This window comes from Pelophylax lessonae (assembly GCF_965119305.1).
Source record: "Pelophylax lessonae genome assembly, chromosome: 2".
NCBI lineage: Eukaryota > Metazoa > Chordata > Amphibia > Anura > Ranidae > Pelophylax > Pelophylax lessonae.
Genome location: NC_138769.1, coordinates 683,977,011 through 683,992,118, shown reverse-complemented (window position 1 = coordinate 683,992,118; position 15,108 = coordinate 683,977,011). Strand labels below are relative to the sequence as shown.

Here is a 15,108-nt window from a genome sequence, read left to right as displayed (position 1 = left end):
TGGAGCCCATCAGGACTTTTGGAAGTGGCTCCCTTGAGGAACATGGATTGCAAACTCAGGTAAGTATTATAAAGGCTTTAAAATGTATTATATTCATTTAAAACTGGTAAATGGCTGGGATGGAAGGGGGGGCTTTCATAACTGAAGATGAGCTTTATTCCACGCCAAAGACTCACTCTTGGGTTTAATGCAGCTTAGGAGCTTCAAAAGTAAGTGAACTAAGTGCATTCAGAATATAGGCTAATTTGATCTCTAGGGTGATAGTATCACATAAAGAAAGACAGAAATCAAGAGAGAATTTTTTTTTTTTTTTTTCAAAATAGTAGAGCTTCAAAAAGGTTCAATTCCATCTATATTTTTTTATTTTGCCAAAGATGTGGAGCTAGTTAATATCAATAATAGACTGATCAAAGAAGAGGATCATTTTATTTATTAACAGCCTTTCTCTTTGTCAATGTCTTGATTTTAATAATGTTTGTCCTCATTTTCACATGACATTATACAAAAGATGTTTCCGGAGCAAAACAGCTAAACCACAGTGTACATTAAGCAAATACGCTGTTTACAAAGTGATTAGATATAGCAGCAGTGTTTCCCTTGGGCTGTGGGAAACACACAGTACAGATAAATCTCCAATAACCTCAGTAAATGTCAGGTCTCAGAATACCTTTCCTCATTTCCATAAGTTCCATTGTGGAACATTCACATTAATTAATACCATAGTGGTGGGAGGAGCCTATCTGAGCACTAAACAGTAGACCAATGGATTGACAGATATTTCTGACTTTGGCACAACACAGCAAGGCTTTTAGAAGAGCTTGTTCGATAAGTCAACATACACAACAGTCTCCATCAAATAGAGGTATGGTCCTGCTGTGGAATACATTCATAAACACAAATGCCATACATAGTGAAAAGTTCACTTTTCTGAGCACCAATGGGTGAACTGACAGCTCAGGTAAGCATAGTAAAAAGTCCTTCATCTTGGAGAAAAACATCTAGGCCTTTTGAAGATCATGTATGGTCACCCAACTGATACAATGGGCTCCACTGCCGAGATATCTGTCTTTCCAGACTGGATGTTAGAGGACGATGGCAGGGTGTGAGAAACTAGTGACCTCTTGAAGCTTCGGCTTTCAGGCCAAGCTACTCTATATGAAGGGATGTTAGAAGGAAGCATGTCCTCCCGCTGGCTCGTCTGTTTTTTGCACATGTTAAGCAATGCTTTTAACTCCGATCGGAAGTTGTCATTAAGCCAACAGTATATAAATGGGTTGTAGCAGGTGCTACTCATGGCAAACCAGTGAAATGCAAAATAAAGAGCGTTGTTGGTGCGAATGATTTGGCTGGAGAGAAGGACAACATAACAGTTAAGGGGGAACCAGCACACAGCAAAGAGGACCACTACCAGCATCAGCATCTTAATGGTCTTCTTTTTTTTCCTTCGGAGAGCAAAATACTGCTCGGTAGTCACATCTCCTATGGCATTCCGAAGCCACAGCTTTTTTGCCACTGTGGTGTAGGCCACCGAGATGATCAGCAGCGGGAGAACGTAGAGTAGGATGAAAGTGGCCAGATCTAGGTATTTCCAGAACAACTCAGAGGGTTCAGGGAATTCAGGGAGACACAGACTTCTGATATCCTCCTCACTGCAAAAGAAAACAGACTTTAAAGAGTGTATGTACAGTTACAAAGACCATTATTTACAGCAAACCCTAAAGAAAAAAGCTGAGAATACCATTTACCCTTCATCTTGAATTACTTATAAAAATTGAAGCTTCCCGTGCCTTCAGTTTGAATGTTAAAGTGGTTCTAAAGCCTTAAGGTCTTTCACCGTAATGCAATCTATGCATTAAGGTGAAAAGCCTTCTGTGCTACAGCTCCCCCCCCCCCAGACACCCCCCCCCTTTTTCTTAAATGAACCCGATCCGATGCAGCTGCTGTCGCTCTCCTCATTGGACAGATTAATCACAGCAGGAGCCATTGGCTGTCAATTAAAAGCTGTGACATGAGAACGGGGCGGGGCCAAGTCACGCTGTCTGTGTCAATGGACAGTGGGACTTGGAAGCGTGCCTGCACGATTCCCTCCCATGAAAAGTGGCTTTTGGCACCCGATAAAGAGGAGGTGCCTGTAGTGCTGGCTGGGAACCCCAGAAGAAGAGAATCGGGGCTGCACTTTGCAAAACCAATGCATAGAGCAGGTGAGTATAGGCATGTTTGTTATTTTAAAAAAGCAAACGTTAACAACCACTTCAGGCACTGTTGTCCCTGTCTGCTAGTCTCAGAAGATTTAGTGATGTTATTACTGTTCTGCTCACTGTTCATCTTGCTAGAGAGGAAGCTGATGTGCATTGATCTCCCTGTGTCTGCTTTATCTATTCTGTAGATCTGTGCTTTGCAAACCTCTTGAACACAGGCATTACTGGTGACTAGTCAGCTGCCCTCTGTAGAGAAGCAAATATAAGAAACATGTCCCTTCAAAAACATCTCAGCAACAGAAACTCCCCTTCTATCATGACAGGTTCCCTTTAAGGTGGATGGCATGTTAAATGACTAAAGACCGAAACTGCTCCCTCTGTTCACTCCCTTCCTTTTACTCTAAAATACAGAATGTTGTTATAACTGTTTTTTTTTTTTTTTTGATAAAATGATTTGCTCATCAACAAGTTTTAATGAAAGACATGTATATATTGCACATTACCTTGAATACAAAATATAATACTACAGTAATAAGCATATACACTGAGCTGGAATAATGGTGGATTCAGGAAGCTACAATAACACTTTAAACAAGAAAAACCCACGCTATTGCTCAATGTACCATACTGATGCAGCTGCTCAAGGTGTAAATAAGTGACTAAATCAATGGTACATTAACACAGTGCTATACTGTGCACATAAAAACTGAAAATCCATAATAAAAATTCAAATAAATGCAAGTCTATAAATAAAAGCAAGTCGGCGATGTAAAACTAGTACATGTCTGTGATGTAAAACATGTAAAATCAGCATGTAAAACCAATAGGAGGGGCAAAACGTATTGGACGGGACTTCCGGTTTCTGGTGGCATCACGTCCAGCCCATGGAGTGCACGCCAGCTGTGGCACTTCTGGGTTCTGGTTTTCTTGAGCTGTTTGCCAATGCATGCTGGTTTTACATGTTTTTATGTAAGTGCAGTTTGTATTATGTGGTTGGCAATAAATAATTACTTGTAACAAAATATGGTGTAGCGCTAGTAATAATAGTTCAAATGAACTCAACAGTCCATATAAAACAAATACAAATGGTTGGAAGGAAAGGTCCGTCAAAAAAGAGAAAGGAAGGAAGTGCTCCCCGAATCTCGTATCAAACTTTCACCATCCTGAAATCCAGTGTATGGAGACCACCACCAAGTAGAAAAAATGGCCCCTTACCACAATGCAATGATCCCCACCACAGAGATCATTGACCGCTTGTATTGGAAATCAGACAGACCAAGTAGATGACAGTCCAGCTCACCAGGAAGGTCTCAACAGCTCCACTCGATGTAAGTACCTGTATGCTTTTTTTTTTTTTTCTGTGTCAGCCTTTTCGGAAGCTATTTCTCCACAACTCTCATATCACATTTCCTCAGTTCAGCAGCATGTTTCCGCAGCAGTGCCTTGTTCCTGTTGAACAAGGCACTGCTGCAGAAACATGCTACAATTACTACACTCCCAGATAGCAAGTAATTGTGCTGCAAGGTTGAAAATGACTTGCTAAGCTATTGCTAGACTTACCAGCCTTTACAAGTTTGTTGCACAATTGTAGCAAGTCCGCATTGCATGAATCCAGATCAACTTTGGTTGCAAACATTCTGCAAGTCTGCTGCAAGTTCTGGTTCAGTTATGTTGTGCAATAGTCATCCCACCACAGGGGTCACTGTAGCTGAATTTTCCTGCTGTAGACTTGCAGAGCTCTTGCTGTAGACTCACCACTGCAACTTTGCTCTTGCTAGAGACTTGCCACGCAAATTTGCTACAAATTGGAAATGTGTCAACTAGAACTTGTGCTTCAAGTGCTCTGCAAGTGTACAACTTGCAAATGAAAATGTGCAGCAAGTTAACAGACTTACATTTCAGCACTGCCACAGATTTGTGGCAAGTTATCCTTGCTATCTAGGCTAAGAAGGTTCTCTCTTCCCTTTTGATCCTCTATATTGCCTGAGGTTGCAATTTGCCCTGTTCTTATTACCAACAAATGCTGTCATTCCTTGAAGTGGAGAAAGGAGTCTGGAGGCGTGGGGAAGGGGAAGGAGAGTGGAATAAAGAGGAACCCCATCCTATTTATAAAAAGCTTGTCTAAGCCTCATGCTGTTGGCTGTGGGGCTATCCATTCCGGTGGGTGCAGGCCCATCATGGGGGGGGGGGGGGCACAAGACATTATTCTTAAACATAAACTTACTTTAATAATGCAGAGCACGGAGCACTTCACAATGAATAAATATTAGACTTTTGTACATCACCCGAGGACTGTGCAATCTAAAGTATGTACTATTCATCATGGAGTTGTTTTTATTTACACACATGTGAATATATGTGAATATTTATCATGGGCTTTTATTTTTTTACGTACTGTATGGTGATCTGTTTATGTACCTTTTTTTTACAAAAACACTTTAAATATCTTAAAGCGACTCAAAAAATGAATATTTTATGTAATTATCAGTGTTAATTTTGGCAGCAAATTTCGATTTAGTTTTAGTCATAGTCTTTTGAATAAAATGCTGTTTTAGTTTTAGTTGTATTTTTAGTCATCTGAATTATTTTAGTCATATATTAGTCGACTAAAATCTCCAGTACATTTTAGTCGAGTAAAATGTCATACATTTTATTTTAGTCAACTACAAATTGAAGGGTTTGGGTAAATTGTAATGCATTATTTTAACATTTATTTAGAATTTTCAAACTATTTTCAATATCTCTTTATTTTAATTTTTCACATAACAAAATAATATACAAACCATAGAAAAAAAAGGGAAGTAATACAAAATCCAATAGTAAAAACAAGAACAACATTATTGCAGTAAATTTGTCAGCTATAGAATTTTCAAACTAATTATATACTCCTGGAGTAAAAATCTAATACTATGTTTTTATTTTTGGGGTTGAGGTTTGAACATGCTCTACAAACACAGATTTAACATCTTTATAAATAAAACCAAGTTCATAAACAAACAAAAAGGTTGCTTTTTGACAAGCAGAAGTCAAAAATTACATTTTAGTTTTAGTTGTATTTTGGTCTTATCATTTTAGTTTTAATTGTATTTTAGTCATCTGAATTGTTTTAGTTATAGTTGTATTTGTTATTTTTTTTATAGAAATGTTTATTGGTTTTAGATGCTGTTTACAGGAAAAAAAAGAGGAAAAAAATTTCATATAGCATTATCCATTACTTCAAAAGTCCCCATACCTCCCTCCCTCAGTCTCCACCCCCCCACCCCCTTCTAACTTTATTATTCAAAATCCAATTTGATGTTACTCTCTGTCTTTTCACTAGTTTGACCGGTATTCCAACTTCTATAATGGATCCGTTATCCAAATTTCAACATATTTTCTGGATTTCTTAAAATCTGCCCATTTTCCGCATTTTTTGTAACAAGCGCTTTAGTTGATCCTCTTCGCTACTACCAATATATTCCATATTGTAAACAAGGTTGATTTTATTGCACCATTTCTTAAGGGTTGGACTCTCTACTTCCAATAATTTTTTCAGGATTACTCCCTTTGCTGCATTCTATAGGATTGGAACCAATGTAGTTCTATATTTTTTAACCACTTAAGCCCCGGAAGATTTTACCCCCTTCCTGACCAGGGGGTATTTTGCGATTCGGCACTGTGTGACTTTAACGGACAATTGCGCGGTCGTGCGACGCTGTACCTAAACGAATTTGACGTCCTTTTTTTCCCACGAACAGAGCTTTCTTTTGGTGGTATTTGATCACCTGTGCGATTTTTTGATCACGCGCTATAAACAAAAAAAGAGCGTCAATTTTGCAAAAATAACAATATTTTTCACATTTTTTTATATGAAATTCCCCCAAAAAAAAAGTAAAAATCAAAATTTTTTAAAATTTTCTGCCAATTTGTTTTATGCTACATATGTTTGGTAAAAAAAATCGCAAAAAGCGTATTTTGATTGGTTTGCGCAAAAGTTATCGCGTTTACTAACAAAGGGAAAGATTTTTGTAATTTTTGTTGTTTTTTTTTTTTAACGCGTAATGGCGGCGATCTGCGATTTTTTTGCGGTATTGCGACATTGGGGCGGACAGATCGGACCCTTGACTGACATTTGTGACACTTTTGGGGTTACCAGTGACATTTCTACAGTAATCAGTGCTATACATATGCACTGTCACTGTAAAAATACACTGGTTGTGAAGGGGTTAACTTTATTTGGGAGGGAGGGGCTGTGTGTGTCCCTAGGGGCGTGCTTTCTACTGTGATTGGCTGTGGCTTGAGCTGTAAGGACACTGATCAACGGATCTACATACTAGATCCGTTTGATCAGTGTCTTTACAGCGAGGAGAATGACAGGTGGCTTGTTTACACAAGCTGCCTGACATTCTCCCTCTCCCCCGCCGATCGCCGAGTGACCGGCGGACATCGGGTCCGCTGGTCACACGCGCAGGGGGGTCCGTGACCACGCGGGAGCGCGCCTCCGGGGGCGCGCGCTCGCTCCCTAGACCTTCACAAGCTAGTGACGTAGCCCTACGTCACTTTGCCTGTGAGGGGCTGACTGCCGACGTAGATCGGCGTTAGGCAGTCGGCAAGTGGTTAAATAGTGTTGTTGTTCTATGGAACAAGCACCACCATGGGTCATCAGGGACACCCCGGTGACCTCCTTGACAATTTGCCAGACTTTCGACCAAATCTTGGGGCAGTCCCACCAAATATGGGACATCGTTCCTAGATCCCCGCATCCTCTCAAACATTGATCCGTTTTCTCTGATTGGTATTTGTGTGCTATTACTGGTGTTATATACCATCTGGACAAATATTTATAATTCAGTTCAATGGTGCCCACGTCTGTTGCGGAGCAGTATGCGGCTCTCAATACTACATTTATTTTGTGACCCTATCTTCCTTTTCCATTTTATCATGAATGGAGGTTTCTCCGTACACGTCCCTTCTGTTTGCATCTTGTGGATTTGAGATATGCTGTGTTTTGGCTTATCAGATGAGTTGCATAGTTTTCCCACTATATTTAGATCTTTCTCAGATCTAATTGGCTGTGGTAATGACCTCACAAATTGCTTCAGCTGGAGATACCTCCATTCCTTTAGTTTCATATTATTTGTACCTAAATGCAACTCTTGATATGTCCTAATGTCACTGTTGTGAATAATATCTTTAAGCTGCGTGTTTCCTGTCCAATTATTAAAGTGTTTCTCATTTCCAGGTGCGAAATAATTTGTGCCTTCCAGTGGTATCAAAGGGGAGGTATATTCCCATTTAAACAGTTTATTGACCATATCCCAAATCTTATATACCGCTTTTGTCATTTTAGGTGGTTCTTGTTGTATTTCCCTAAGTTTTGGTGGGATCCATATAATTTTATTTAGATTTTTCCCTAGATTTCCCTTTGTCCATGCTATCACTCGTGAAATAATCACTGATTTTTAATACCTTTCCATGTCTGGTGCTGATAACCCTCCTTGTGACATGTCCCTAGTGAGAGCCACATACTGCACCCTAGACTTCTTCCTTTGCCATATATAGTTTAATGTCATTGTAAAGATTTAACATATTGTCCTCATTTCTCCTTTAATCCCATTCATATAAGTACATATCTTTGGGACTAATATTTCTTCAAATGTTTTATAGTAACGTACCGTATATCCATCTGGCCCTGGGCTTTTCCCATTTAGTGTATCTTTTAGTTGTCAAAGATTTGTATTAGTTTCAGATAGAAATGAACAGCAAAGCATCAAAATGCACAGCAGGTTGAGAATAACAACAAGGTATAACATGGTATACACATGGCGTGTACAGCATAACAAAAGGAATTTGGACTGTGAAGTCACGCAAACCTAACAGATTGAGAAAGACATACAACATAAGTAGCAAACCCTCTAACGATCCAGGCACCCCTATTGGGGACTAACTGTGCCAGGAGACTAATAAAGTAGTCCTCTCAATGTCCATGAAGGTTGGAATGTTCCGTGCCAGGAAACTGTACGCCATAACAATAAAGGAAGCAGCCGCGAGAGGCAATTGAAAAAGCCCCCGGCAGCCCCTTAGTGGGGCCAGCGGAGCCGTGTACATTGCAGTCATCTGCGGCTGAGTGAGATGAAATAACAAAAATCTAGAAATGTTATAAATTCAGAACAGAGGTATTGTAGAGAAAGAGAAGGAAAGAATATTGAGGAGGGAGGAAATAGGGTGAGTAAAGAGAAGGAAATAAAGAGAGGAAAGAGGCGAGCAGGAGAAGAAGGTAGGGCAAGTCTCCTCAGGGGTCTCCGCGGGTGGATTTAAATTGTCCTGGTAAGAGTGGGGTCTTAGTGTAGACAGCCCAAGGCTCCCAAACTGCTTCAAATAGATGTTCCTTGTTGAGAAGGATACTGGCTAGTTTTTCTTGCGTCATAATCCATGAGACTTTACGCTTTACTGCATGAATCGAAATACCTTCCCGCTTCCAAGACTTAGCCAGTGTCATTTTGGCTCCTAACAAAATGAAAAAGAGGAGCCTAGACATATGTTTAGGGGCCTTGTCAATTTTAAAGTTGAGAAGAGCAATCTTGGGGTCTTGGGGTATAGCTAATCCTGAGATTTTCCGCAACAGGTAGAAAATCTTGTTTCAGAAAGATCTAATTCTTGGGCAGGACCACCACGTGTGAAACATGGAGCCCACCAAGCCGCAGTTTCGGAAGCATAAGGGGGACGCATTGGGGAACATGGAAGCCAACCTGGCCGGGACCCTGTACCATCTAAGAAAAACTTTCACATTAGCCTCAATCAGGGAGACATTGATGACGCCCTTAAATTTAGTGAATCTTTTTAATGCCTCCCAGATTTCAGCTTGGGAGATTGGTGACTCGAGCGCTACCATTTTGTCTGCTGCTACTTTAGGTAGTCTTGCTTCTTTAATATATCTTTGTATCTTTTGTATTCTTATTTGCTCTACATGTTGTGATTCTTTCTGGCGAACGTTATATAGGGCATTATAAAAGCTTTGAAAAGCTCTAGCTAAATATTTCCGTTGTTGAGTGGACCATTTTTCCCCTTCGGTTTTTCATTCTTTCTATATAGTTTTGAGATTTTTTCTTAGTTAGTATTCTTGCTAAGTGCTTTCCTGGCTTATTTTCAGATTTATAACGATACCTGGCAACTCTATTGAAGCTACGCCTAGTCTCTTCTTCCAATAGATTTTTCAATTTATCCCTATTTATTACTTCATTTATCTCCCTAGCCATTTCCTTTTTATGTTTCTGTTCCAGCTCTTAAATCTCCTTTGTTAATCTATTTATTTGTCTAGTCCTTTCTTTTTTCTTTCCGAAAGCTATTGATATTATATCCCCCTAACGTATGTTTTATGGGCTTCCCAAACTGTGGCATCAGAGATATCCAGGGACTCATTTTCTAGAAAATACTGATCTCATTTTTTTTATCTTACTACCTACTTCCTCATCTAGGATCAGGTATTCATTTATTCTGCAGGTCTTTTGTATTTTTTAGGGATCCAGGAGTTCTTATTTCTAATATTGATAAAGCATGATCGGATATAGTTATAATCCCTAATTTCGTACTATCTACTGCTGCTATCATTCTATGGTCTATCATAATATAGTCAAATCAAGTATAGTCATGTCAAGTACATAGAGTGCACAGAGGAATAAAAGGAGTAGTCTCACTCTTTTGAATGTTAAATTCTTCAGGCATATATCAATTGAGCTTGATGCAACTTCCTCTTTACTTTTTTGAGTTTACATTCTCCCATCGTCTGTGCACTCATACAATCCAAGACTGGATCCATGGAGAAATTAAAGTCTCCTGCTGATATAAAAAAAAACTTTTTTAAAGAGGGATAATTCATGCAGTATTTTCCCCAGGTACCCGCTAGGGTTTTTATTCTGGCAATATATATTTGAGTAAAATCTATATCTTGCAGTTGTCCCCTCAAGAAAATACAGCGGTCTTGTGGGTCAGACCTTCTCTCTTTAAGAGAGAACCTTACATCCTTGGCCAACCCAATTTCTACCCCTCTTGCTCTTTTAATTGGTGAATCACCATAATACTATGTCGGGTAATGTCTTGTCGGGTAATGTCTTGAGTATATTTTCACATTTGTATCCTGTGAGATATATGTCTCTTGTAAAAATGCAATACTAGCGTTCCTCCGGAGCTCCTCGAGCATTTTATGTCTTTTTGTTGGGGTATTCAATCCTCTTACATTATATGGCATTAATTTGAATAAATCCATATTTTTCCTTCGATCATCCTTCCCTTCTGTCATTTTTGCTTCCCAGACCATCTCCTGTTCTGAGGCGGGAGGAAGGGCTGGGAGCTTCTCCTACTATATTTCCATTTGTACTTCATACTACAGTATATTCAACAAGAGAGATAACATCATCTAAAGATATTTCCCTAACTCTGTTACAACAAAATTTTCCTAGCGGGCTGAGTCTGCAGCCTGTACGACGTCCTCTCCTCTCCACTCCAGATCACCACACCTCTCCAGCTGAAATCCTCTCCTTCTCCAGTAAGGTTACACATCTATATTAAGGATGATCGAAGTTTGGTTCGGCCAGAACATCCAAACTTCCCGAAAGTTCGCCCCGGATTTCAGAACCCCATTGAAATCAATGGGACCCGAACTTCGGTAATCAAAAAACAGAATTTTGAAGCCCCAAAACCCAATAAATGCCCCTAAAAAGTGCCTAGGGTTCTGGGTCATGCCCCATTAACTATTAATCACACAAAAAAAGTTCTTAAAAATTGTCATTTTTGATAAAAAAAAAAGCCAATTATTGAAAAATTAAAAAAAAAAAAAATTTTGGGGGGGTCTAAAAGGTGTGCATGTGAAGTTTCAGCTCTGTAGCATGTCCAGAACCAGAAAAAAAAAAAGATCGTTTGTATTAGAAAACTTTCAGATCTGATTTTTCACCAATATGGCTTCTCGGTTTTCACACCTTGCCGGTTTAATAGAAGGCATTTTTTTGGGTTCTTTGCAGTCAGGAAAAACATCTGAACTTGTGTATAGTGGTATTGTGCACAAGTTCAGATGTTTTGCCTGCCTCCAAAACCCCCAAAAAATGCCAGCAAAAACACACCTGGGGATTTTTTTTTGACGCTAGCGTTTTTTTTGGCATTTTTTGGGGTTCTTTTGAGGCAGGCAAAACATCTGAACTTGTGTATAGTGGTATATATACACACATACATATATTTATATACACACCTAGACATATATAGGTGTGATAGTAGCAGAAATATATTACTGTAAATGATTTCATTAGCGCAAGCATATATTTCTGCTACTATCACACCTATATATGTCTAGGTGTGTATATAAATATATGGATGTGTGTATATACACCACTATACACAAGTTCAGATGTTTTTCCTGACTGCAAAGAGCCCAAAAAAATGCCTTCTATTAAACCGGCAAGGTGTGAAAACCGAGAAGCCATATTGGTGAAAAATCAGATCTGAAAGTTTTCTAATACAAACGATCTTTTTTTTTTTTCTGGTTCTGGACATGCTACAGAGCTGAAACTTCACATGCACACCTTTTAGACCCCCCCAAAAAAATTTTTTTTTTAATTTTTCAATAATTGACTTTTTTTTATCAAAAATGACAATTTTTAAGAACTTTTTTTTGTGTGATTAATAGTTAATGGGGCATGACCCAGAACCCTAGGCACTTTTTAGGGGCATTTATTGGGTTTTGGGGCTTCAAAATGGTGTTTTTTGATTACCGAAGTTCGGGTCCCATTGATCTCAATGGGGTTCTGAAATCCGGGGCGAACTTTCGGGAAGTTCGGATGTTCTGGCCGAACCAAACTTTTCAAAAGTTCGATCATCCTTAATATAGATGTGATATCATCCTTAATATAGATCCCAAAAAAATGCCTTCTATTAAACCGGCAAGGTGTTACAGGAGCGAAGCAAACCCCCTGTCAGAAAGTTTTCTAATACAAACGATCTTTTTTTTTTCTGGTTCTGGAAAAATCAGAAAATCTCTTTTTTTTTTTTTTTTTTTTTAAATTTTTCAATAATTGGCTTTTTTATCAAAAATGACAATTTTTAAGAACTTTTTTTGTGTGATTTTGTGTCTGGGGGGTCTAAAAGGTGTACCTGTGAAGTTTCAGCTCTGTAGCATGTCCAGAACCAGAAAAAAAAAGGATTGTTTGTATTAGAAAACTTTCTGACAGGGGGTTGGCTCCGCTCCTGTAACACCTTGCCGGTTTAATAGAAGGCATTTTTTTGGGATCTTTGCAGTCAGGAAAAACATCTGAACTTGTGTATAGTGGTACTGTGCACAAGTTCAGATGTTTTGCCTGCCTCCAAAACCCCCCAAAAAATGCCAGCAAAAACACACCGGGGCATTTTTTTTTTTGATGCTAGCGTTTTTTTGCCATTTTTTGGGGTTCTTTTGAGGCAGGCAAAACATCTGAACATGTGTATAGGGGGTATATATACACATATATGTCTGAATATATACCCCTAGACATATATAGGTGTGATAGTAGCAGAAATATATTACTGTAAATGATTTCATTAGCGCAAGCATTTATTTCTGCTACTATCACACCTATATATGTCTAGGGGTATATATTCAGACATATATGTCTATATATACCCCCTATACACATGTTCAGATGTCATGTCTGACATCAAACATGTCCTCAAAAAAGCACTGGCAGTGGCAGCCCCTGCAGCATAAAAAATGCTTGGCTGGTGAGAAGCCATATTCCAGTTCCGAAGCTATTCAGAGAAATGATCATTTCTCTATAGCGGTCACCCTGCTATGGAGGGGTTTTGTCACCCTGCCATAGCAGTCACTGCCAGTTAACCCTACACTACACTACGGTCCCCTGACACTTAACACTTTCCCTACAGAAACTACATTTTTGAAGCTAACTTAAGTGTAAAGGAGCACTCTAACTACACTAGATATCCCTTTCCTCACACTAAAGATAGCTAAATGACACTTTTAAAGTAAAATTAACATAACTGCTTCCACTCTCTTCCATGTCCAGTATAACAATGCTAGGAATATGGCGGGGGCGATCTTATATACTGGGGGGCGTATTCACTAATGATTGGTCTAGGGACCCCCTAGTCACTCCAATCACATTCCTAGCATTCTCCTGCCCCCTCAATTGGCTTTTGCTAATGGTTCTGGTCCAATCACGGGCTTTTAAAGCCCATTTCCTGAAGCATTGCATTTTGGGCGGTTCTGGTTGCCGAATTCCGAACTTTTTGGGCAAAAAGTTCTAAATTCGGCCGAACCTCGAACACCCAATGTTCGGACCGAACCGATGGTGGACCCGAACCGTTCGATCATCCCTAATCTATATGTGTCCAATCAGCTGTATGGTGAATTACACTTCAATGCTATACAACTGGCCCTGTTACCTCCTTTCCTTTGCTGGAGCCACAGATCCAGACCATCCGGACCGCTGTGCCGTGGAGTCACACACCAAGCCAGCCAATCCACATAGCCAGTCATGCAGTGAGGCCGCAAGTTCAAGCCGTCCAGAGTGAACAGACAGCCACACAACCACAGTCCACAGTAAGGCCGCACGTCAGGCCCGCCTGGGCCGTGCAATCATCCGCGCAGAGAGGGCAAACATCTGAGCCATCTGAGAAGGGTAGAGAGATCCGGAGGATGAGGGAGAGAGCAGGTTCAAACAGCCTCAGCGCAGAACTCTGCCGTAGCAGCATCCATGGACGACATCTCCGCCCGCCCTGCTCTCCCCGTCTTCACGTGCGTGCCGTCCAAGCTCCTCCACCCATGGCCGTCCGACTAAATAGTGTTGATTTAGTCAACGAAAATATTTTTGTCTACGAAATTAACACTGGTTATTAAGATGGTTGAAAGCGTCTTTCCCATGTGCTTGGTGATCAAAAATCCAATGGCAGCTCCTTTATAAAGTCAGGACCCACAGGATTGCAGCCTGCCATGTCATCAGAAGCAAGGGATTTCCTAGTGAGTTAATTATATTCAGTATTTCACAAAAGTAAGTACACCGCTCACATTTTTGTAAATATTATATTATATCTTTTCATGTGATAACACTGAAGAAATGACACTTTGCTACAATGTAAAGTAGTGAGTGTACAGCTTGTATAACAGTGTAAATTTGCTGTCCCCTCAAAATAACTTAACACACAGTAATTAATGTCAAACCGCTGGCAACAAAAGTGAGTAGACCCCTAAGTGAAAATGTCCAAATGTGCCCAATTAGCCATTTTCCCTCCCCGGTGTCATGTGACTCATTAGTGTTACAATATCTCAGGTGTGAATGGGGAGCGGGTGTGTTAAATTTGGTGTTATCACTCTCTCATACTGGTCACTGAAAGTTCCACATGGCACCTCATGGTAAAGAGGATCTGAAAAAAAGAATTGTTGCTCTACATAAAGATGGCCTGGGCTATAAGAAGATTGCCAAGACCCTGAAACTGAGCTGCAGCACGGTGGCCAAGACCTTACAGCGGTTTAACAGGAAAGGTTCCATTCAGAACAGGCCTCGACCATGGTCGACCAAAGAAGTTGAGTGCACATGCTCAGCGTCATATCCAGAGGTTGTCTTTTGGAAATTCATGTATGAGTGCTGCCAGCATTTCTGCAGAGGTTGAAGGGGTTGGGGGGGGGGGTCAACATGTCAGTGCTCAGACCATATGCTGCGCACATCAAATTGGTCTGCATGGCTGTCGTCCCAGAAGGAAGCCTTCTCTAAAGATGATGCACAAGAAAGCAAGCAGACAGATTGCTGAAGACCAGCAGACTAAGGATATCGATTAATGGAACCATGTCCTGGGTCTGATGAGACCAAGATAAAACTATTTGGTTCAGATGGTGTCAAGCGTGTGTCGCAGCAACCAGATGAAGAGTCCAAAGACATGTGTGTCTTGCCTACAGTCA

General features: G+C 40.1%; 1 protein-coding gene across 1 annotated transcript in view; it reads right to left on the bottom strand.

Moving 5' to 3' along the window:
• Positions 1–424: 424 nt before the first annotated feature.
• Positions 425–15,108, bottom strand: part of GPR83 (G protein-coupled receptor 83) — a 124,666-nt gene continuing 109,982 nt past the window's right edge. Inside the window, exon 4 of the mRNA XM_082245870.1 lies at positions 425–1,649. Coding sequence (XP_082101996.1) covers positions 1,025–1,649 — 625 coding nt within the window. The 3' untranslated portion in view covers positions 425–1,024. The remainder of the gene's footprint in view (positions 1,650–15,108) is intronic.